Source organism: Cordyceps javanica, chromosome 2 (genome assembly GCF_051103115.1).
Source record: "Cordyceps javanica chromosome 2, complete sequence".
Classification (NCBI taxonomy): Eukaryota; Fungi; Ascomycota; class Sordariomycetes; order Hypocreales; family Cordycipitaceae; genus Cordyceps; species Cordyceps javanica.
In genome coordinates this window covers 5,084,856-5,108,828 of record NC_139296.1, presented here as the reverse complement: position 1 = coordinate 5,108,828, position 23,973 = coordinate 5,084,856, and the positions used below count along the sequence as shown (strand labels likewise).

At 56.0% G+C, this 23,973-nt stretch overlaps 8 protein-coding genes across 8 annotated transcripts; 4 read left to right on the top strand and 4 right to left on the bottom strand.

Annotated features, from left to right (window-relative positions):
* Positions 1–1,458: 1,458 nt before the first annotated feature.
* Positions 1,459–2,336, bottom strand: V2A60_004028 (uncharacterized protein; the record flags this gene model as incomplete). Its single annotated transcript, XM_083255352.1, has 2 exons — positions 1,459–1,984; positions 2,143–2,336. The coding sequence occupies 2 exons, from the start codon at positions 2,334–2,336 to the stop codon at positions 1,459–1,461; spliced, it is 720 nt and encodes a 239-aa protein (XP_083111478.1).
* Positions 2,337–4,303: 1,967 nt separating this feature from the next.
* Positions 4,304–7,976, top strand: V2A60_004027 (uncharacterized protein; the record flags this gene model as incomplete). The annotated part of the gene is made up of 4 exons (XM_083255351.1): positions 4,304–4,861; positions 4,918–5,901; positions 6,722–7,785; positions 7,910–7,976. The coding sequence occupies 4 exons, from the start codon at positions 4,304–4,306 to the stop codon at positions 7,974–7,976; spliced, it is 2,673 nt and encodes an 890-aa protein (XP_083111477.1).
* A 930-nt stretch (positions 7,977–8,906) lies between these two features.
* Positions 8,907–11,843, bottom strand: V2A60_004026 (ABC transporter ATP-binding protein; the record flags this gene model as incomplete). Its single annotated transcript, XM_083255350.1, has 2 exons — positions 8,907–11,084; positions 11,133–11,843. 2 exons carry the CDS (start codon positions 11,841–11,843, stop codon positions 8,907–8,909), a joined length of 2,889 nt encoding a protein of 962 aa, XP_083111476.1.
* A 2,454-nt stretch (positions 11,844–14,297) lies between these two features.
* On the top strand, positions 14,298–14,879 carry V2A60_004025 (cytochrome b5-like heme/steroid binding domain-containing protein; the record flags this gene model as incomplete). Its single annotated transcript, XM_083255349.1, has 2 exons — positions 14,298–14,350; positions 14,414–14,879. The coding sequence occupies 2 exons, from the start codon at positions 14,298–14,300 to the stop codon at positions 14,877–14,879; spliced, it is 519 nt and encodes a 172-aa protein (XP_083111475.1).
* An 85-nt stretch (positions 14,880–14,964) lies between these two features.
* On the bottom strand, positions 14,965–15,629 carry V2A60_004024 (uncharacterized protein; the record flags this gene model as incomplete). The annotated part of the gene is made up of 2 exons (XM_083255348.1): positions 14,965–15,070; positions 15,115–15,629. 2 exons carry the CDS (start codon positions 15,627–15,629, stop codon positions 14,965–14,967), a joined length of 621 nt encoding a protein of 206 aa, XP_083111474.1.
* Positions 15,630–16,370: 741 nt separating this feature from the next.
* Positions 16,371–19,130, top strand: V2A60_004023 (retromer subunit VPS35; the record flags this gene model as incomplete). Its single annotated transcript, XM_083255347.1, has 4 exons — positions 16,371–16,504; positions 16,552–18,709; positions 18,756–18,902; positions 18,966–19,130. 4 exons carry the CDS (start codon positions 16,371–16,373, stop codon positions 19,128–19,130), a joined length of 2,604 nt encoding a protein of 867 aa, XP_083111473.1.
* A 477-nt stretch (positions 19,131–19,607) lies between these two features.
* On the top strand, positions 19,608–22,437 carry V2A60_004022 (uncharacterized protein; the record flags this gene model as incomplete). Its single annotated transcript, XM_083255346.1, has 2 exons — positions 19,608–22,112; positions 22,243–22,437. 2 exons carry the CDS (start codon positions 19,608–19,610, stop codon positions 22,435–22,437), a joined length of 2,700 nt encoding a protein of 899 aa, XP_083111472.1.
* Positions 22,438–22,747: 310 nt separating this feature from the next.
* On the bottom strand, positions 22,748–23,698 carry V2A60_004021 (inositol oxygenase; the record flags this gene model as incomplete). Its single annotated transcript, XM_083255345.1, has 1 exon — positions 22,748–23,698. The coding sequence occupies one exon, from the start codon at positions 23,696–23,698 to the stop codon at positions 22,748–22,750; it is 951 nt and encodes a 316-aa protein (XP_083111471.1).
* Positions 23,699–23,973: the final 275 nt, after the last annotated feature.

Below are 23,973 nucleotides of genomic sequence, written 5' to 3'. Positions count from 1 at the left end.
GATGATTTTTTTTTCGGAAAAAAAAGAGGAAAGAGAAAAGAAAAAAATAGAAAAAAAAAAAAGGTAAAATCTCCCACCGCCAACCCAGCCCAACCCAACCTGTAACTACTTACTTGTCCATGCAGTTTATTACTTGCGAATCTCCGCACCCGTCAACCCCCCAGCCTCAGGTGTGGGTGACGGATGGCGGCGGAGATGCCCGCTCCTACCTTTTTTTGTACTCCTGCAGAGAGAGAGAGAGAGAGAGAAGAACGGGGAGAGACCGAGACCGAGAGAAGAAACAGACGGTGCCTACTGGTAAACCCATGTACAGACTACCTCGACAAGAGATCTCGAGTCGACATCGGTACATTCTACGGATGGCGAAAAAGGAGCCTAGATCAAGGTTCGGCCGGTTGATGCGCGCACATCCTCCTCCTTTGCTATCAGGAGACCTTGCTCGTTCCGGGAAAAATGAAAAATTGTCTTCTCAATCCGGTTCGCACCGGCGATGCAGCGTCACTGTCAAAAAAGGGTCTTTTGCCCCTCCCCGCTCTCCTCCTCCTTTCCCCTCCCGTCCTTTCCTTCTCCCGAGCCTACAAATAAGCCCACCCTATTTATTTTTCTAGACCGTCCCGTGCCCCTCCTCGATCCTACATCCATTTCACATCATCACTCCAAACAGTCAGTAATAAACCACAACCTCCTCTCTCCATCCAAAACAAAAAACGACCATCATCAGATCTTCTTCTCATCATGGGTGACTGCGGCTGCTCTACTTCTGGCTCCTGCAACTGCGGCTCTGGCTGCACTTGCTCCAACTGCCCCGTACGTTTTTTGTCCTTTCTTGCCCACGCTTCATCGGGGAAAGAGGAGAGAGAGGGAGAGAGAGGGAGACTGTGTGTGTGTAACTGGAGTGTAGAGAGAGTGACAGCGAAAGAGGAAGAGAGAAGAGAAAGTAGAAAAAGAACCTTGCTAACTAACAGCGTGTTGACAGCACAAATAAATTATCGGTAGCTGAGACGGCTTTATAATATAACCTGGTTGAAACAAACAAACATGAATTTCATTGATGAATCAGTCGAGTGCAAATCTGAAATGTCATATCCCAACCTAAACCACCGTATTGTAGACCCGGAAATGCCATGCAAAAAGAATAAAAGAAAAAAAAAGAGAAAAAAAAGAGCCCCAAGTCTCGTTTCACATGCCATGTCTCTCCCAGAGTCAGATCGGGATTCTTTCGTGTCTATGCAAGAGGCGGGGAACAGGAGATTCGTAGGAGGTTGAGCGCTTTTCCAAGACAGCCACACTCAGACACACAGAGCATATGCATCATGCAGACGCTGTGTGACCTGCGGCCCCCAAACGCGTCCCTCCCCTCCCCCCATCTTCCCTACCCATGACTCTTTCTCTCTCTTCTCCTCCAGGCAGCCCCCGGTCGCTCTCTCTGTGTGCTTGGCTATCTAGTCGTCAGGTAAACTAGTCGTCAGGAAAGAATGCCAGTACAGGACTGTACGCCTGCGGCGGCGCCGACCAATGGCCCTTTTCCGCCTCCCACTCATCGTCCTGCTCGATCGGCCGGTAGTACGGGAACCCGGACGGCGGGGGCGCCGCCCGGGCGGTGCGCCGCCTGACGAGGCAGACGAGCGCCAGCTCCAGCAGCATGCGGCCGGTGTGCAAGGCCACGGCCGCGGCGGCCAGGGCGACCCCGCGCACGCGCCAGCACGTCTCCAAGATGACAACCCGGCCGCCGTCGCCCGCGTCAACGACGACGCTGTTCCCGCCGCCGCTGTCGCTGTCGCTGTCGCTGCTAAGATTCCGCATCGTCGTCGCGCGCGGCGCGAGCAGCACGAGCTGCGCCAGCCCCAGGGCCCAGAGGACACCCATCAGCACGTCGTAGAGCAGGCCGACGGACCGCGGGAAGTGGCGCAGTTGCAGGAGCGCGAGCCGCGCGAGGAGCACGACGCTCGAGAGGATGGCGAGTGCCAGGCCGGAGCTGACTAGACTACACACGCCGCCGCCGCCCCAAAGCAATGTTAGTAAAGGACCGGTCGATTTATAGGTGTCTACATGAAAGGCAGAAGGGGGGAGTGGATAGACGCGTAGGTGGGTAGGTAGGTAGGCAGGTAGGTAGGTAGGCAGGTAGGTAGTTTTATTCCGTACCTCATTGCCTCGTCGCCTCGACGCTGTTCGTCGTCCTCGCAGTGACCACTCACGGAGCACTGCAGCGACTGGAGGCGTCCCGCGGTCAGCGCCGCGTGGGCAGAGTGAAGCATCGCCAAGACGACAATGCACGTCTCGAGGCCCAGGAGGACATGCCGGACGAGGTCGGCGGCGGTCGCCGTCTTTGTCAACATGACGGCAGCGCAACGTAGTGGGTGGTCGTCTTCGTCGTGGGAGCGGGGGCCGAGGCGATCGTCGTGGTGGTGGTGGTGGTGTGTATTATTCAAAGTTGTCGCCAGCACTCAGCTGCAAGCCCATTCAGTAGCCGCATGGCCGCCCAAAACGCAACGCCAGGTCTCTCTTCATTGATGCACGATCGCTATTTATACAGCAATGACAACATGACAAGGGTGTGTGTATGTGCGTGTGTATGGCAAGGGGGGGTGTGGTTGAGGGGCTGGGGCAGTATGAGGAGGTTTGCGGTGCTTTATAAGAGGTTGCAGTGCGCGGGCCTGCGTTTCTGGGGCGGGAATGGGCTGGCCATCCGGGTGCTAACTTGCTCATACTACCGCGGCCTTCACGAAGGGGGGGGGACGGGGGATTTGGGAAACGGGAGCAGCCGCTGGTGCCCGGTCTGATGAGCTTGAACTTTTTTTTTTTTTCCAATTTCTCCTTTGAGGAGGAAAGACGGAGCTGGTTCTGTAGGGAATCCCCACGTCGCAACTTGGCATGAACCCATAACGTGATGAGTGGTCTGAGTGGTGTTATTGAGCAACGTTGAGCATGTTGTGATGTGTGTGCATGTGGTGCTGGTGGTGGCGGTGCCCCCTCGTGCACATGCAGACGCCACGAGCAAAAATACACAAATATGGCTTCCTTGGACCCAAAGTCGTACAGGTCCGCGAGATGGCTGGTCTTGGTCGATTGACTTGATCGGTGCTCGTATGGCCGTGTTGCAGTTGGTATATGAGGGGGGTCCTGTGGCGGTTGTGTTTTCCTCTGAGGGGTTGGATTCATTGCCAAGAGGGTGTGACTTCGTCTTGACGATGCTTTTCTTTATAACATTGACGATGATTTCTTGAGAAAAGAGAAAGAAGAAAAAAAGGTCTGCCAACAGCCACACTCTCGTGATGTAGCCTCCTTGCGTCTTCCCGCCTGCCTTCTGGGCCATGACTGGCTGGCCAAGGCGCTTGGCGAATGGATCCGTGAGTGTCATGGTGACAATGTCTTCGTTGTTGAGTTTCTACACTTGCAGGGTAGTTCTGATACCTCTCATCCATCTAGTAGCTGCATCAGCTCTGAAGGGCTGATTGACCAAGGTGGCTGGTGAACGAACCAGCCGATGCCATGATAGAGAATGGTCCTTTGTCAAGTTTCTACATGTACAGGGAAAACACAATGCTTACCTTTCATCCATCTGGTAGCTTCATCAGTTCTGACCCATGTCAGGTTCACACATCTTTGCTTGCGTACCAAGAGATGTAGTTCTACCCCGACCCTTGCACCAAATATCCTTGTTTTTTGTTATTTAATTCAATTTTCCTCATTCATCATTTATTTCTGTTTCACTCTTTCGAGTTTTCAAAGTCTTCAAGATTTCTGGTATACATTTTCTTCCATCATAGAACACCACCTCTAGTGCGAACCCAGCAGCGGACAGCTCCTATTGGCCAGCTCCGCAGCCGGTCGATAACCGCTGATGGTGACATCAGCGCCGCGCTCCTCTCAACGCTCGTTTGCCTCGGCCTGAACCCAGAACGCACTTCTCAACAATTTGTCGTCGCCGTCGGCTTGCATCACGCCCGGCCTGGCAACACAAACCTCAAGTACCTGTCCTCTTCGCCTTGTTCGTCTCATCACCTCTGTGCGACCCGCTTTCACTTCAACTCGTTTTCTCGTTCGCGCATTTTCGAACTCGTAGTCTCTCTGTCTGGCCTTGTCTCTCTCCTGGCTGCCTGACTGTCCGCGTTTAATCGCCCGACTGCCAACCACCAACTTCCCCCCCGCCCTCAGCCCCCCCCCCCCCGCCCTGCAATCGACATGCAATAGCCGCATCGCTGCTCCCTCCAACAACCAAAGCCATCAAAACAGACAATTGATGGACCCAGCAGACAACAGAGACGCGCCCGCAGAGCCGAGCCCGAACCTTCCGCCAGCCGCCATGGAGGTCATCACGGCTCCCCGCGCCCCGGACACGCCGCGCCGCTGCTTCATCTGCCTGACCGACGAGGACCCCTGCGACCCCCCGGGCTCCTGGGTCGACCCGTGCCCCTGCACGCTCGAGGCGCACCAGGACTGCATGCTGTCGTGGGTGACAGACTGCGAGCGCTCCAACCGCCCGCTCAAGTGCCCCGTCTGCAAGTCGGCCGTCGAGATGGAGGGCGCGTGGGACCCCGTCGTCGCGGCGACCGACCTCATCGCCAGGCGCTTCACCAAGGCGAGCCCCCTCGTCCTCTTCACCGCCCTGTCCATGGGCGTCCAGTTCAGCATGCAAATGTACGGCGCCATGGCCCTCTGGACCTTTTCTGGCAAGGACGCAATGATGCGCTTCGTCATGGGCCCGGAAATGATGATTGATGGCAGGCGGACCGCACCCCTGGCCTTTGCGCGCGAACGCATCGCCAACGCCTTGGTCCTGATGAATGTCGCCCCGGCCCTGCTCCTGGGACACTTGTTTCCCGGCTGGAGCAACAAGGTTTTTCTGCCTACGGCATCTTTTGTGAGTCCATCTCCAATGCATGGGTGGCGCCGTTGCTTTGATCCTAACAACCGCAGTACGGCATCTACCACGTCTTGCACGACGAGCAGTTCTTTACCTGGCCACCATCACCCCAGCTCGCCATGGCCGTCTTTCCCTACATTCGTTCCGTTTACTACAATCTCTACAAGGAGCTTGTCCTCCCTTACGAGACCAAGATGAACCGCCAGCTTCTCGGGCTGCCGCCTGTCCAGCCCCGACCAGAGCCTGCCAATAATAATAATGACAACAACAACAACAACAACGACAATGGTAACCAGAACCCAAACGCAGCGCGCAACGCTGCCCATGCACAGGGTGGTATAGTCGGCATCCTGCAGACGCTTATCGATGCGCTCGAGCAGGACGAGGCAGATGACCACCCCCGGGGCGACGGGTTCCAGATTGACATTCGCGCCGATGAGCCCAACGGCGAGGACGAAGGCGATGGTGAGGGCGACGAGGCTCTCATGCTCGAGGTAATTGTCGAGGAGATGGAAATGGATGAGGCAGGCGGTGAAGCGCGCAACGATGGCAATGCTCCAGATGATGCATTTGTTGTAGCCCCAGTCGGTGACGCTGTCGAAGCAGGTGAAGCCCATGATGCCGGCGATGTCGCCGCCGAGGAAGCTGCTCCCGCTCCGGTCGTACCCCGAGCGCAACCGCCTGCGGATGCCGCCGCCGATGCCGCCGCCGATGCCCAAGCCCCGAACCACGAAGCACCGCCCGCCCCCGTGCGACGAATGGGCCTCGGCGCGATCCTCTCTAGCGTGTCCAACGCCATCGTGACGGCGCTCATCCTGCCGGGCGTTTCGTTTGCCGCGGGCGAGGCGCTGCGCCTCGTCCTGCCCAAGCAGTGGACGGCCGCGCCGCTGCGCAACCCGTGGACGCGCCCCGGCTCCGGCTCCGGCGGCGCAGGCCGGCCCGGCCTCTTTCAGCAGCAATGGGGTCGCAGCCTGGTCGGCGGGTGCCTCTTCATAGTGCTGCGCGACGCCCTCCGCATATACACCAAGACGCGCAAGGTAGCGGCACTCTCGAACCGTCGAGTCAAGAACGTGGACCGCCCGAGACGGCAAAAGAAGTGAGCGGTGTGTGTGTGTGTGTGTGTGTGTGAAGGGGGAGGGAGGGAGGGGAGGTGGTGTTCTCTTCGCTTGTGTATAAAAATGCATGGATTGGGAGTCTAGATTTTGCTTTCACTAACAGAAATGATTCTACTTTTTTCTTTTAAATATATACGCCCTTTTCTTCTTCACATACAACCACGATCCATACCTTTTTGTTGAGTAGCTGATATACGTGTGGTTAGCCAAGGTAGCTACCTGATACTCAGTAAGCCAGCAAGACCCCCCCCATGCAGGGCCAGGCACACAGCCTAAGTACGTAGGCACCTACCTACCTTTCCTTCACCGCGGGGCGTCGGCAGAAAACGACAGCCCACCTTTTTTTGCCCTCCTCCGACCCTGTTGCTTTCCCGCACCCGCCAACCCATATCATCACCGCCGAAACGGGGGGTTCCTTTGCGTCTCGCCCTTTTGATCTCTCATTAAACTCGTCGTCTGCCCCTCCCCGTCGACTCAGAAAATCAGTCAAAAATGGTAATAGCGTCCTCCTCTCCTGATTCTCAAGCTTCGTACAACCCATTCGATTCCCCCTTCTGCTCTCCCCCCTCCTTTCCTCTCAAAAAAAGGAAAAGACACCCCGCCAAACAAATCACCCACCTCTTCCCCCCCCCCCAACGCGCGGAGAGGGGGCGGCTGCAGTTTCGAGGCCATGGGATTCTTTTCTTTGTTATAGACATTAGCTTCTTTACTGACAATGTTCTTTTCCGGTTGCCGCTTCTAGGCCGCTCCCACATCCAAGCAGAAGCTGGCCCTCGCCATTTGCGAGTTCCTCGCCACCTCGTCCACGGACGGCACGCTGACCGCCGACGACAAGGACTCGATCGACGTGGCCATCAACTGCATCGCCGAGTCCTTCAAGGTCGACCCGACGGACAAGGCGGCCGTTGCCGGCGCCATTGGCGCGCAGAACCTGCTGCAAATCTACTCCGTCTACGAGGTCGCCAAGTCGCGCAACAACCCTGCTGCCGCGACTGCTGCCGCTACTGCCGCCGCTACTGCCGCCGCCGCCGCTACCGCTGCGTCTCCCGCTGCTGCTGCTGGTGAGGACGACAATATTTCTGAAGACAAGAAGCGCGAGGCCGACGGCCTCAAGAGCCAGGGCAACGCCGCCATGGCGCAAAAGGACTACGCCACCGCCATCGACCTCTACACGCAGGCTCTGGCGCTGCACCCACGCAACGCCGTCTTCCTGAGCAACCGCGCCGCCGCGCACTCGGCCGCCAAGGACCACGCCAGCGCCCGCCTCGACGCCGAGGCCGCCGTCGCCCTCGACCCGGCCTACACGAAAGCCTGGTCGCGCCTCGGCCTCGCCCGCTTCGCCCTCGGCGACGCCCGGGGCGCCATGGAGGCCTACGCCAAGGGCATCGAGTATGAAGGGAACGGCGGCTCTGACGCCATGAAGAAGGGCTACGAGACGGCCAAGCGCCGCGTCGAGGAGACGGGCGGCGGCGAGGCTGGCGAGGACGACGTCGCCGCGCGCGGTGGTGCCGGCGCCGGTGCCGGCGGCATGCCCGACTTTGCCAGCCTCGCCAACATGTTTGGCGGCGCCGGTGGTGCCGGTGGTGCGGGAGGCGCAGGCGGCGCGGGCGGAGGCATGCCCGATCTCAGCGCCATCATGAGCAACCCCATGTTTGCCAGCATGGCCCAGAACCTCATGAGCAACCCCGACATGATGAGCAACCTCATGAGCAACCCGCGCATCCGCGACATGGCCAACCAGTTTGGCTCGGGCGGCGGCATGCCCGACCTCAACAGCCTCATGAGCGACCCCAACATTGCCGAGATGTAAGTTTTGTTTTTTGTCCCTCCTCGTGCGACCAAGGAGAGAGACGAGGTGCACACACACACACACACACACACACACAGACGTATGAGTAAAACTAGCATCACTAACTTGATATCAAACTAGGGCCCGCAACATGATGGGCGGTGGTGCTCCCCCTGGTGGCGCCGGTGGTCCTGGCGCAGGGCGATAATGGAACCTAGAAACGATTCAATGATACATTCATCTGCATTCAGAGTCATCCAACACGCCCGCACACACGATGCACTGCCCTGTCTCATTCTATTCGCCGTCATCCGATACATCCCCAACGGAGTGATGCGCAGTGTTCCTGTACTCTAGTGATACAATCGAGTGCATTAACAAGTCATCTACCATAATCTATGAGTAAATAATGCACAAGTATACCATTCCAAGGTAACTCTCCCATGAATGCAAATCCATGCTGAAATTCCAATGCAGCTCTGTAACAACATCCTCAATGAATGAAATGTTGTAAATGCTGGATACCCTCTTTGCATGCCGACGAATGTAGTAAATAATACAATGAAGCCAGTCCGCCGCTATATATATATACACATGAGCAATGATTCAATTTGTGCCGATTGAAGATGATGTTGTTCGCAGACCGCCCGATGGGCCGCGGCCGCGGCGTCCACGGAGCCACCCCCGTCCTCGACGAGAGCCACGGGTATTAGGGAGTGTTCCAGTAGCCTTGCCGTCTCCGACATGTGCTGGTGGCTCGTTTTCATCATTTCTATGTTCTGCTCCTGCAAGTTCTGTCTTTGATTCTGTGTCTTCCTTTACTTCAGGCAAAGGCCCTGACGGGGCCCGACTGGGAGTGTCCACTTTGGGTGCTGTTTTTGGTTTGGGAAGGGAGGTGTGATTCGCGTGGGGAGCAGAAACCCTGCGCTTCTGTTCAAGTTAGCTTGCGCATTATTGGACATCTCGACATTGACAAACATACATTTGAGACCGTGGGATCGACTGGCACAGGATTGGCCAGCTCAAGATCCGCATGTGGTGGATCACTCTTTGACTGGATGCGTCGTGAGTAGCGAGGGTGCTTGTATTGGACGTCTGGCATCTTTCCAACCGAATCTGTTCGCTCCTCTGGCAAATTCTAAGCGCTAGAGTCCTTTGAGTCATCTTCGACCTCGGTGCTAGGCCTGGGCATCTCATGCTCCGGCTGCCCTTCATCTGCTTTGGCGGCGGCAACCTCGTCAGCCCACAGCCTTGCCCTTTCGGCCGACGAGCTCAGTTTGTCGTAGTCGCTCGTCTTGGCGACCATCTTCGGGGTAGCAGTGCGAGGCGTGAATTCAGGAGCCACCGGGTTAAGCCTTGAAGCTTTGCTCATAGCATCGCTGTCGATGGAGTCTCTTGTTGCCAGGTCGCGTGTGACTCTTGGGGTGGCTTGATGGACGGCGTCGCCGGAGTCTTGCTCAGACAAGGGCGTTTCGTCTCCACTGTCACTAACAGTACGTGAAACCTGGGTACTTTCCTGCTCGGAAAAAGCAGCTTTCGAATCTTTTTGTTCATCCAAAGCCTTTGTAATGTTGACAGGTGGACCCTTGGGTTGTACAAAAACTTGCTTTGACCACAGGTCCGCATACCGTCCGCCAGAGCCAATCAGCTCGTCATGACTTCCACTCTCAATCACCTCACCGTGCTCAATCACCACAATGCGGTCAGCATTCATAATGGTCGACAGACGATGAGCAACGATAAACGTAGTGCGGCCTTGGCAAAGACGTCTAAATGAGAGCTGAATCTGCTGCTCCGTGTCGGTGTCTACCGCACTGGTCGCCTCATCGAGCAGCACGATATCGGGCTTGCGTAGAATGGCACGTGCAATTGCAACGCGCTGAAGCTCTCCTCCGGATAGCTTTACACCACGCTCTCCGACACGCGTCTGGTATCCATGGGTAAAGCCCACGATCTTATCATGGATGCAAGCAGCTCTGCAAGCGTCGTACACCTCTTCATCAGTGGCTGTGATTCTGCCATATCGGACATTGTTGATGATGGTGTCGTCAAAGAGAATGGGGTTCTGAGGAACAATGCCGATGCGGTCGCGGAGGCTGAAAAGATCAACATCGCGAATATCTTGCCCATCGATACGAATCGCGCCGCCTGTCACGTCATAGAAGCGGTCAAGCAAGCGGAGCAACGTGGATTTACCGGCTCCCGTGGCACCAACAAAAGCCACGGTCTGACCGCCGGGAATGTCCAAATTGACGTCCTTGATGACGCCTTTTTGTTCATCGTAACTGAAGCAAACCTGGTCAAACTCGACCTTGCCAGAGAGAAACTTAAGAGGGCGAGCATTCTTCTTGTTCTCGACGCTAGGTTTAGTGTTCATGATGTCGAGAAGACGCTCGGCATCAATAAAGTCGTCGCTCATGCTCTTGCCTAGCTTGGCAAAAAATTGCAACGGCGAGGTCAGCTGAGCCCAGTACATGAGCAGCATGGCAAATTGACCAGAGGTAGCTTGCCCGTTCTGGATGCGGTAGACGGCGAGAAAGGCAGATGCTAAAAGTCCAGAGGAGAGCACAATCGTCTGAAACGCCGTCGAAATATGCCAGCTCAACACGTACTGCTGCTCCCTAAGCCAACGGTTTGCCACGGCATTAGCGTGTCGATTATCTTCGTAGCCAATCTGGTTGAATGCCGAAACAGTCTGCCAACCTAGGAGACCAGAGTGGCGGACGTAGTGCTCCTGGTATAGGGCGTTGACTCTGTTTCGGTTGACCGACTTGGACTTGGCCACAAGACGGCTAGCGCAGTGCAGGAAAATCGTGGCCGTGGCCATGGTGATGAGTCCTTCGTAAGGCCCAAACGTGACGGAGAGGTAGACGACGGCCACCATCATGTCGACTAGCATGGGGGTGGCCTGGAGAAAGATGCTCTCGACGGCGTTGGAGACGGCGCTGCCGCCATGAATGGCCATGAGCATGTCGGAAGAGCTCTTGGAGTCGTGGAAATCGGCAGAGAGATTCATCATGTGAGAGTAGGCAGCACGGGTGAGCGCATCATGGGAAAAGTACTTGACTGGAATCCAGAGCCACTGCCGAATGAGCTCAATGCCGCATTCGGACGAGGCCAGACGCAGCACGGCATACGTCAAAACAGCAATCCAAGGGCTGACGTCGTTGGTGCCACTCAGGCTATCCATGATGATGCCAGTCTGGCGAGGGATCAGCAGATGCAGTGCGTTGGACACGAAAAGACAGAGAACGACAGCAAAGGCTCGCATTTGTAGAGCCTTGTGTCCGACCGGCCACACATATGGAAATAAAATCTGACAGGTTAGCTAGGTATGGACGGGAATTAGGAGCCGAGTTCTCACCATGAACCCCTTGACGTATTGAAACCAGTTACCATTTTGCTTGAGGCGCTTCTCCATAACCTCACGAGCTTCACGCTGTCGTCTTTCCCAGCTGTACTCAGCCTCATTTCCAGATTGCGTTCCGTAGCCATTGGGCTGATCATCCTTGGGTAGAAGTGATTCGGCTTCAGGGCTTGGCTCTGACGCAGTCCACCAGCCCAAGATGGCGGCAGAACCTAGCACGGCAAAGACGGTGCAGCGCAAGAGGCTCAAGATAAAATCGGCAATGACAAAAATGCCCGAAAGCTTGGTAGTAGAAGAAAGCGTCGACCAAAGTGTGATGGCGACTTCAAAGGCCAAAGCCAGTGCAACGGAGCCCCAGACCGGGACGGGCAAGGGACGGTCAGAGTCAAGAATGCGACTCAGCTGGATGCCAAAGACAAGAAAGCATGACAGGCGACTGATGATGACATGTTCATCAACAGTCCAAGCGTGGATGAGAATGGCATGAGTGCAGAGAAGGACCAGCTGCGCGGCATATGTGGCTAGAAACAAAGCATACGAGGTGACAATGAAGCGCTTGCTGGGTCGAAGTGGCCTGTCTTCGTTTTTCAAGTCCCGGAGGGTGCAAGTGGCGACAACGTGAGCAATGGCAGAAAAGACGAAGATGATTGCCGGATAGAGGTAGCAGAAGGTTGCGAGAGAGGAGACGGTGGCGATGGTTACGTCCATGACGGTTGTTGGTCGAAGACTGGCGGTTGAGAATCCGACGGAGAGGAGGAAAGCAGACCAAGTTGAGTTATCAAGGGACGAACAACGGAGCGTGTGTCGGGTGAGCCGCGCATCAATGAAGACGGAGGATTTCGTCACCTGAGAAGCAGGTGTCTTGCCTCGAGCGAAGAAGGAGTGCTCGTTGGTGAGTCAAGCGAGTGACGAGGTTACCAGCGGGTAGCGACAGGCCGTTCTTCATTCATTGACAAGGAGGCAAGCGCAATCAGGCAGGCGTACGGATACTTAGTACACCCAGGAACGGGCCCCTGCCAGCTGCAGCGCCGGGCCAATGTCGACGAGGCGGAGCGGCGAGCGACGAGGTTGTGGGCGTGTCTCGCGGTGGCGTCGTGTGTAATGCGACGGGTGTGACAATGCACAAGAAAATATTTGTCACGGCGGGCGTCTGGCTTTTTGTGGTGATGACGGTGATGGATGAAAGACTGCCTACTTACTTAGTTTGCTGGAGACCAGCAAGTAAGGTACCGGTAGGTCAGCCCCGGGATATCAAGGTGCATTGCAGGAGTGACTTCCAGGGGAGGGGGGGCGGGCAGAGGTTCGGACGCACCAGAGACAGCAAACTGAGGGAGTACAGGCGTCAATGCGAAGCCATGACGAGGGGGGGGGAGATTGAGTGATGAAAATTGGACAATGGAGACGAGGGAGACGATGAAGAGAGAAGAGGTTTAAGCTGGAGAGGTTTACGAGTCGTAAATACTTGGCGGGCCCTCTGGGATGAGCAAACGGGCTAGGATAATGGATGCCGCAGCTAGGAAGGCTGAAGCTAGCAGGGCTTTGGCTTGGTGACTGACCGCCTGTTAGGGGGGGTTGTACCTAAGCAGCCAAAGTAGGTTAGAAGGTTAAGTAGTAGGTAATTAGGTAGTTTAGTACCTACTTAGGCTGCTAGGTTATTAGTAGGTAGGTACCTACTAAGGTTACCTGCTGGTAGGCAGCAGCAAGTAGGCAAGCAAATACTATTAAGGTACTACCTACCTAACTTAGTACCTACATACCTTACTCAAGTCTCATACCTGCTAAGTACAGTGGGGAGTGTAGGTGAACCTGGCTACTGGAGCTTGAGTATTGGCACATTTTTTAAAGAAAAAAAAAAAGCAATACAATACATGTTTTCTTTTTACTCTCCATTTCCCTTTTCCTTTTCTATTTTTTTCTTATTTTACACCTTTTCTGTCCTGTTAAGTTTTTCTTCTGTTACCTTTCCTTGTACTACTCGACTGCCTCTTTTCCCTTGCTAGTCACACCAGGTACAAATCTACTAACTAATACCTGAGATACCTACCATTCGTCTCCTTTGACTCGGTCCAACATGTGCGCCCCAGCTCCCTGCATACATGTTGAATTCAAGAAACATTAATCTCCAAATAATCCTATTGGCATCTGTCACTTCAGGCCCGGTGTCCCGGGAGACCCTGACCGGTCACCTCGTTCCAAGAGCATCTAGATGCCCACAGCGACCCCAGCAGACTGTCACCAGACCTGCTAGTGCGTAGCTAGTTGTGCTGGGAAATAACTACACACCGTCGCCTGTGGCCAATTGTCGACGGCCTGTAAGTAGTATCAAGGGATATTGTTTGCTCTCCTGACTATCGTGACTCGTGTCCCAACTGCTGTGCAGTTCTCGAGTTGCATCTGCTTGCCTGGGTCTGCAGATCGGTCGGCGAGAATACGGGCGGTTGGATCGCCAAGCACCGTCCCGACAGGATCGCTCATGCGCCCGGCCCAACAGCGGCTTGGGAAACAAGGGCGAGGGAAAAGATGATACAAACTAAGGACTGCAAAAAGGAAGAGGAAGAAAGGGGCAAATAATATACAATCAATATTGTATTTCGATGTCACCTACGGCGCTCCGTTGGTATGCCATTTACACCACTTGGCTTGAGAGCATTTAACAAAATAGACGGGAGAATTACACAGTCAAAAAACGGGCCAAAGGGGTCAAGGGGCCAAGGGGAAAAAGGGCGAAAAGGAGAAAAGGAAAACTAAATGTTATGAATCATGTTCTCTCGATACTACTTAGAACTTACGTTGCTGGTCACCGCACTTTACTTGAGAGCATTCAACAGAAACACAAGACAGACAAAGAGAATGCCTGGAGGGAAAAAAAAGCGAAAGGGAGAGAGAAGGAGGGAGACGGGAAAAAAATTGTCGAACGAATTTCCTCTATGCTACTAAGTGTAGCTTCGTTTGCCGTTTTCCTACATCCTTCAACCTCTCAGCCCGCCTCCATCGGTACTAAATATGCGCCAATCTGACATCACCGGCTGAACCGGCTCAGCTTCCAGCAGCTTCCACCTCTACGACAACCTGGCATCTCTGCGACCACGCAACGCCGACTCCATCCTCCCCCCTTCATCAACACCACCTCAGCACAGCCACTTCTGCATCAACACTCCCGCAATGGACTACGTCCAGCAGCGGATGACCGAGGAGGCGGCCAAGGCGCCAGCCAGGTGCGCGCTCGTTTCCGCGTTTCCGCACCCGCCCTGCTCTCTGCTGACATCCAACCTCTCCAGTGACTCCCTCTTCACCCCCCTCAACATCATTCTCGTCTCCGCCGTCCTCTACGCCGTATACGCCCTCTTCCGCGCCCCCGCCAAGCACGACATCCCGAAGCCCCCGCCGCCCGTCGTCTTCCGCACCTACACCCCGCGCACCCTGCTGCCCCTCAACGGCGAGAACGGCAACCCCGTCTTCATGGCCGTCCGTGGAAGGGTCTTTGACGTCTCCAGCGGTCGCAACTTTTACGGCCCCGGGGGTCCCTACGCCAACTTTGCCGGCCGCGACGCCAGCCGCGGCCTCGCGAGCCACAGCTTCGACGAGGACATGCTCACCAAGGACCTCGACGGTCCGCTGGATCCGCTGCAGGATCTCGATGCTGAGCAGATTGAGGCTCTCGAGGGCTGGGAGGCCCGCTTCAGCGAAAAGTACGAGGTGGTTGGCCGTCTGGTGTCCGTGGCCGATTTTAACGCGGACAAGTGAGAGTGACATATACAACATGATAGCATAATCAAGATTTACATGATGAATATTGGTCGACCTATTAGCGCCATTCCAACATTAACAGTTACGCACCGAGCTGCATGTGCATCAGTGTCCCGGTCCAGGTACTGCCATCCTTCTTTTTGAACTCCAGCGGCGCAATCGACTTGAACCCGATGCCGTGATAATATCTACGTAGTCAGCCACTGCACACGAGGTTGTAACGTATCCTTACTGTACTAGCTTTCCATCGCCGCCGGACCAGCAGTCAACGTATACGTCTCGCGCTCCATTCTTCCGTGTATGGCGCTTGACGTGCTCTATCAACGCAGCGCCCGCCCCTCTGCGCGCGCTTTGCTCAACGCGCTGGTCTGCTATCAGCACATCAATGTAGGTATAACCACCCCGCAAGCTCTCTGCTTCGTCCACGTATGGCTTTAGGGCGCCGAGGGAAGATATGTGCTGCGAAAAATGGCCCTCTCGGACGGTAATGAACGCGACCAGATCCCGGGAGTCATTGGCCCCGGCGACGAAGATACGGATGCGTTCGCCTTGGCCCGTCATGCGAAAGCGCTCCGACTGCAGCAGGTCATCCCGCGTCGAATCCAAAAAGCCGTCCTTTTCGGAAAAGAGCTCCGTCCCCCACTGGCCGACGTTGCCGGCCGCGATAAGCACAGGAATGACCGAGTCAAAAGCGCCGATGATGAAGTCGGTGTCTACAACCGTCGCCGAGCGAATTTGAAATGCCATGGTGTTGTAAAAGCAATATACGTGGCCGTTGAGGCTAAGCCCCATCTGATGGCTGTTCTAGCGGCGACCGCCACTGACAACGCACATACCTTATGATGCTGATATAGCCCTGATTTCTAGATCACCTGTTGGAATAAACATGGTTTGCTTTTAGAGACTGAACGCTGCTGTTGCTGAAAGATACGGGTCGCCCCAATGCTGTTTGCCAATGATGGGGAAACCGTGATTTGGGTGCTGGCACTGATGACCGAGTGAACAGCTGGTCTCAGACTTCGAATAGCCGCGGGGAAAGTAGTTGATTTTAATGTTAAGCTTACGAGCTGTTGCTCCTACAATCAGCCTCAATTGAAGTCAAGGTGTTGTGTTGGCCAGTTCGAGCTAGAGACCAGTTTATGCGACGACAATGCGGGTTGAGGAAATGCAGTGCGCAAGCCCGCAAGCGAACTTGCCAACATTTATGTCGCCAAAGTATATCGCTAAATTTACCAGACAATGTTTCTTTCGAATAGCAAATAGTCTACTGCGGTGTCGTTCAGTTCATGTTGTAGAGCTATACTGGTACACGTGATTGCCTGCGCGTCACCGTCCCACCCGTTCCCTGTGGAGGCTCCAAACGAGCCAGCCAGCTCCGTACCATCACCATCCTGCACCCAGATCTCTGCATTGCGTCGATACGGTGCTATTCCGATACTGCTTCTTACAGCCTGGTCAATACAACCTGGTGTCTAGCACGGGACCGCCATGACAACACCTGCACCCCCCGAAGACCAGGCGCGCCTCCTGGAGGATGCCCTGGTCGCCGTTCGACAGCAGACCTCGCTTATGCGAAAATGTCTCGACACGCCCGGCAAGCTTATGGATGCGCTGAAATGCTGGTACGTATTATTTGTTCACCGTAGCAAGTCCCCAACTGACCTCTTAGCTCGACTCTCGTCTCGGAACTGCGAACTAGCAGCCTCGGCCCCAAACAGTACTACGAGCTTTACATGGCTGTCTTTGATGCTTTGCGCTACCTGTCAGTACACCTCCGCGAGAACCACCCGGTCAATCACCTCGCCGATCTCTATGAGCTTGTGCAGTACGCTGGCAACATAATCCCCCGCCTCTACCTCATGGTCACGGTCGGCACCGCCTACATGGGCATCGCGGATGCGCCGGTCAAGGAGCTCATGAAAGATATGATGGACATGAGCCGCGGCGTCCAGCACCCCATACGCGGCCTCTTCCTCCGATACTATCTGTCAGGGCAGGCTAGGGATTACCTTCCCACTACCGATAGCGATGGCCCGGAAGGCAACCTCGGCGATTCTATAAACTTTATCCTCACCAACTTTGTCGAGATGAACAAGCTTTGGGTTCGTCTGCAGCACCAGGGGCATTCCAGAGAAAGAGATCAGCGCATCCGGGAGCGGAAGGAGCTGCAGCTTCTTGTGGGCAGCAACATCGTGCGCCTCAGCCAATTGGTTGATCTCGAGACCTACCAGTCGACAATTCTCGGCCCGCTGCTGGAACAGGTTGTGCAGTGTCGCGATGTGTTGGCTCAGGAATACCTCTTAGAGGTCATCACTCAAGTCTTCCCCGATGAATACCACCTGCACACACTCGACAAGTTTCTCGGCGCCGTTTCCCGCCTCAACCCGCACGTTAATGTCAAGTCCATTGTTATTGGCCTTATGGACAGGTTGTCCGAGTTTGCCGAGCGCGAGACCTCGGCCGAGAAGTCGCCCGAGCAAGGGAGTCGCGAGGACGAGGCCCTCGCGAAGCTGCTGGAAAAGGCCAAGCTGAAGGATACCAAGGGCACCGACGACACCGAAGCCGATGGCGAGAATCGAGGCGAAGGCGAACAATCCCAGGACAAGGATACGAATGGCGACGCTGACGCCGAGACACTTGTGTCCGAGACGGCCGAGGAGCCATCTGCCGAAGGATCAAAGGTCGCTGGTGGTGGCGTGCAGCTGTACGAAGTGTTCTTTGCTCAGGTCAAAAATCTCGTCGAAGCACAACATCTGCCCATTCCAGATACCATCGCTTTACTCGTTTCGCTGCAAAACCTTGCCCTGAATAATTACCCTGACCGACTCGACTTCGTCGACCAAATCCTCGCCTACGCTGCCACCAAGACCAAGGAGAACATGAACAATGCCGATCTGCACTCTGTCCCTGCACAGCAAAGCCTGCTGGCTCTCTTGCAAGCGCCACTGGACCGCTACGTCTCGATATTCACTGCCCTATCGCTGCCGACATATGTACCACTGTTCCAAGCCCAATCTTATCCTACCCGTCGCGCCGTCGCCGGAAATATCATTCGCACCCTCCTCAAGACTCAGACCAAGGTAATCAAGACGGAACAGCTCGAGAATGTACTAGAAATTATGTCTGTCCTCATCAAAGAGGGTAACCAGGCTGCACAAGGCTATCCCGCCACTCAACGTCGTCCTGTGGAGACGGACGAGACCATGCAGGAGCAAGGATGGCTAGCAAGAATGGTGCATCTGTTGCAGGCTGAAGACAATGACACACAATTCAAGCTGCTTCAAATGACGAGGAAGGCCTTCGCGGATGGTGGTGATCGCATTCGCACAACAACACCTCCACTCATCACAGCTGGCCTACGACTCACTCGCAAGTTGAAGGCGAGAGAAGGCTTGGACGATAACTGGGAAACGCAAAGCAACGCTCTATTCAAATTCATGCATTCAGCGCTAAGCACCATGTATACACGGGTCAATGGATCTGGTGCATCGGAGATGGCCCTGCGGTTGTTCTGCGCTGCGGGTCAGGCTGCAGATATGACGGGCTTCGAGGAGGCCGCTTATGAGTTTTATGCGCAAGCATTTACAGTCTACGAAGAAGCTGTTTCCGACTCCAAGGCACAGTTTCAAGCCGTGTGCGTCATTGCGTCGTCGCTACACCAGACGCGCAACTTTGGCAAGGAGAACTACGATACTCTCATTACCAAGTGTGCTCAGCATGGTAGCAAGCTGCTGCGCAAGCCAGACCAGTGCCGCGCCGTTTACTTGGCCAGCCATCTGTGGTGGGCTAATATCATTCCGGCCAACAAGGAAACGGAGGAATCTGATGTAAGTTGTCCAGCATGTGTTGATGTAGATGATGCTGACCAAGCAGCTGTACCGGGACGGCAAGCGTGTACTCGAGTGCTTGCAGCGAGCTCTGCGCGTGGCAGACTCGTGCATGGAGACAGCGACGTCGATTGAGTTGTTTGTCGAAATTCTAGACCGCTACGTTTACTACTTTGACCAGCAAAACGAGTCGGTATGTGTGCATCTGCTTGTACTCTCTCTCCCATTTCCACCGTGCGCGTACTGACAAAACCAGGTCACTACGAAATATCTCAACGGTCTCATCGAGCTGATACACTCAAACCTGGCCGGAAACCAGCAAGAGTCTGCCTCGGTTGAGACGAGCAAAAAGCATTTTAATCAGACGCTGGAGAATATCCGAAGCAGGCAATACGAAGGGGTGGTGTTGTATCCGAGTTAGATGTACGATTAATCATATCTGCAGATGCCAGTCCGCCTCAGATATCCTGCATTGTAATTATCTCAGATATCCCGCATTGTAAATTCACACAAGTTTCTGCCCAGTTATGCGAGCGTCCAATGGTTGCATTGAGCTGCGCCTTGGCGCGACAGTGCCAGTCAGTCCACGCGGCTCTCAGGGGCCACTAAAGTTGGGGCTGAGCCAGCTTCACGACCAAGCCATCCAAGCGTAGACAACGGCCATCCTACAACGTCGGGCGGTGCATCATTTTTTTCTATCTATCCCTTTAATTCTGTACCCTGTCTTGACTTTCATTGTACCCGTTTTCTTTGTTTCTTTTCTTTTCGACAGCTCCTTGCCCATTTCCTTTTGCATAGCCGTTTCAAAAGCGCTCCCGACCGGAGACCTGACACCTGTCACGCAACTTGGCCGCCGCCGCATTCCCGAACACACTATAGATGGCCTTGCGCACCGAACATGCCATCGGAAAAGGTGCCCTTCTACGATCCCACGCCGCCGACTTACGATGAAGCCCTCGCCGGCGGCAGTCGATGGGTGCCGCCCGCTCGCGATGCCGCTGACCAGCGCGGCGCCACACAGACGGAGCAGCAGTCGCTGCTGCGGCAGCCCGGCAATGGCGAGTCCTCCCGCAGGACCGGATACCGCCCGCCGACGGTCGAGACCGACGACGAGTCCGACGACGATGGTCTGCTCAGCGACGACGACGCATCGGAGGCGGAGCAGGTGCGCCGCGAGATCGAGGAGATGGACATGGAGGAGCCCGATCGCTCCCTGAGCTCGACGTGGCGCAAGCGATTGCGGATTCCCTCCTGGAAGTGGTCCTGGCGACCGAGATTACCGCGTCTGCGCATCCAGCTTCCCTCGCGACCGGCTGACGCCGAGGCCCAGACACAAACCGATACAGAAGAGCCGCCAGCCAGCTCCGGACCCCGATTCAACTTTCAAAACTTTCAAATACCCCAGGTCAACAGCATGTTCCTGGTCCTGACTTTTGCGCGCATACTCGCTCTCTTCATCATTCTCGGCTTCTTCTGGTTCCTGTTCACCAGCGGCCTCTTTTCCGGCCTCAACTCGCCACTCACGAGCGGCATGCGCTTCAACGCAGAAGACCTGCGCAACTTCCTGCAGCAGCGTGTCGAGCCCATGCGCATGCGGGCCTCGGTCCAGCACTTCTCCAGCTACGCCCATGTCGCCGGCACCGAGGGCGACTACGCCGCCGCCCGCGACATGTATGCCATGTTCAGCAAGGCCGGTCTCGACCGTGTGGCCATGGAGGAATATTTTGTATATATAAACTACCCACGCCAAGACGGCCGCAACGTGCAGCTCTTGGACGAAAGCGGCACGGCCACATGGACGGCCAAGCTGGACGAGGAAGAGCGCCACCACGAGACGGCCGGCCGCCAGACCTACGCATTCCACGCCCACTCCAAGTCGGGTGACGTGCGGGGCCCGTTGATTTACGTAAACTACGGCTCGAAAGCAGACTATGAAAAGTTGAAAAGCGACGGGCTCAAGATGGAGGGAGCCATTGCGCTGGTGCGGAATGGAGGCACCGAAAGGAGCACTGCCCTGAAGGTGAAGCTGGCCGAGATGCATGGCTTTGTCGGCGCCCTCGTATACAATGACCCCAAGGACGACGGCTTTCCTCTGGGTGATGTCGCTCCTCAGGGTAGGTTTATGCCTACCGATGGTGTGCATGGCGACTCCGTCAGCCTGATGAACTGGATCCTCGGAGACGTGCTCACCCCCCAGTGGGAAAGCGAAGAGCAGTCGCCCCGCGTCAAGGTCAGCGACGCTGTCGGACTGGTCCAGATACCCAGCCTGCCGCTGGCCTGGCGAGATGCGCAACCGCTGCTGCAGAGCCTCAAAGGCCACGGACAGCAAGCGCACCCTGACTGGGTCGGCGGGGTGCCCGACGTGGAGTGGTGGACGGGTGACTCGGGCTCTCCCACTGTGCGTCTGCAAAACGAGCAGGACGAGGTGGAAAAGCAAAAGATCTGGAACGTGTATGGGCGGATCGAGGGCATGGAGACGGCGTCCAAGTCAATCCTCATCGGCAACCACCGCGACTCGATGGGATTCGGCGCCAGCAACCCGCATACAGGCACCGCCGTCATGATTGAGCTGGCCCGAATTTTTGGCGATCTCGTTGACCGGGGTTGGAAGCCGTTGCGCAGCATCGAATTCATGTCGTGGGATGCCGCAGAGTATAATTTGATTGGGTCGACGGAATTTGTGGAAAAGAACCTTGACCGACTCAAGCAGGATGCCTACGCCTATATCGATCTCAGCGACGCCGTGACGGGCACGACATTTACAGCCGCCGGGTCGCCACTCCTCGAGAGGGCGCTGATGCACGCTCTGAGCCGCGTCGTCGACCCCATATCCAACGAGACGCTCAAGACGCTGTGGGCGCGCGAAAACTCACAGCTGCTGGACCTGAGCACCGGCGCCGACCCCAGCGACTACATTCCGTTCCAGGACATTGCCGGCACGAGCTCCATCCACCTCGGCTTCTCGGGGGAGGCGTACCCGTACCGGTCGAGCTACGACACGTTTGACCTGGTGGACCGGGTCATTGACCGGGGCTTCCTGTACCACGGCGCGCTCGGGCAGGTCGTGGGCCTGCTCCTGCTGGACCTCTCGGACCGCGCCATCCTGCCGTTCGACACGAAGCGCTACGGCGACAAGCTGCGGTCGTGGCTGGACAACCTCGAGAACTGGACCAACAACCGCGCGGGCGCGCGCGACAAGCTGTCGTTCCAGGAGCTCAAGGACGCCGCGAGCATGATCCAGCACAATGCGGACAAGTTTGGCCAGTGGGAGCTGGAGTGGGACTCGGCAGTGCTGGCGAGCAACGGGTGGGAGTCGAACGAGTACGGCGCGGCGCGCATCGCGTACAATGACAAGATGTCGCAGTTTGAGACGGCGCTTCTAGATCCGGATTTTGGCGGCGGGGTAAGTTTCTCTCTTTTTCCTGTTTTTCTTTTCTTTCTTTTCTTTTCCTTTCTTTATTCCTTTCTCTCTTTTTTTTGTTCCCGTCTCGCTCTCCTCATGGTCATGTACCCTGTCATGCTAACTGGTCTAGATTCCCAACCGCACACAATTCAAACATGTCGTCTTTGGCCCGCCGCTGCTGTCGACCAACGACGAGGCCCTGTTTCCCGCCATCCGCGATCTGATTGAGGTCGAGGACTGGGCGGCGGCCAAGGACGTCATGGCCAAGACGGCGAGTATGCTGCGGCATGCTGGCGCGCTGCTGTCAACGCCAATGGCCCAGTAGTCATGTATTCTATGCTGGCATTCACGGAGTTGGTTTATTATTTTTTTTTACATTAATTGATTTTCTCTATTGCAAATGCTGTCCCAAACGCCATGCCGTTCTCGGCGAATGCAAATCTAACCCCAGCGGTTCGGCTACCCAGGTCTTTCTTGATGTGAACTAACTCGTGCATGCAGCGAACTCCGGACTGGTCCCAAAGGCAGCCCATCCTTGCGAATCCAAACTCGTAAAACTTTGCAGATACATTCAAAAACTCGTTACTTTCGGTGTGTTGCGGGCCTGTTTCAAAAGGAAGAAGAGAGAAGCCGGGTTACCACTTGAGCACTTTCTGCGGGAAGAACTCGTCAATCAGCTCCATGTAGTAGGGCTTGAGCTCCTCGACGCTGGGCACGTCGTCGCTCTTGCTGTAGAGGTCGTAGGGGTTGAAGGCCTGGACGGCCTTGAGCATGTCCCAGTCCTTGGGGCACATGAGGTGGCGGTAGGCGCCCTCGCGGTGCCACGGGTAGAAGGAGTGGTAGCGGATCATGGCGAGGGCCTCGTCGGGCAGGGTGGACTGGTCGCGGACGACGTGGTAGAGGTACTCGTCGTGGCCCCAGCTCAGCATGACGTTGTCGAGGCCGCAGCCGGGAGCGTAGACGCCGAGCGGGGTGGCGTAGACGGGGTCGCGGCTGTCCGGGTTGGCGGCAAAGGTGGACGCGGCCAGCACGATGCGGGGGTCAAAGGCGCAGCCGACGGGAAAGGTGTCGCCGACCACGTCCCACTGGCCCTGGGTGCCGAGCTCGTCAAAGAAGAGCATGAGCTTGCCGAGGTCGTGGATGAGGCCCGTGACCTGCATCCAGCGCGGCTTGCCGTCGCGGCGGATGGCCTCGGCGGACTGCAGCAGGTGCTCGATCTGCGAGAGGGACGTGTCCGGGTCCGACTCGTCGATGAGCGTGTTGAGCTTCTCCATGGCCTCCCAGATGGTCATCTCGGGGCGCGCCCGCGACGCCGCGTGGAACCGGCCCCGGGCCGCCAGGTTGTACGCGACGGTCTGCTTGGCGTGCTGCTCCCGGTAAAAGTTCTTGACGCGGTCGCACGCCGTCTCGTACTGGCGGAACGTGGTCTTGTCCTTGGCCGTGTCGAACTGCGAGGCCGAGTCGTACTTGATGGTGTTGACGTCGTCGATGGCGTCGGACATGTCCTCGAGCGCCTGGCCGGCGGCGGCCTTTGTGACGGCCGGCGCGGGAGGAGGAGGGGACTCTCTGAGTGCGGTCGGCGCCATTGTGCACAAGTTTGCGACTTGAATATGAAAAAAAGGGAGTGGAAAAGACTATTTCCTGTATTTCGGAGGAAGCAGTCAACAATGTTGGGATGAGTTCAGAAGCATGCTCCAAGTCCAGTAGGGCAAAGATGAGGCAGGCTTTATATCACAAACGCTTCACTTGGCCAAGCAAACGCGAGCTACATGCGGCCCCCAAACGAACATTCTACGTCACTTGATGCATATTCACTGTGCCAGCGTTTACATGGCGGGGATCGGCTCCATCGTTGTGCAAC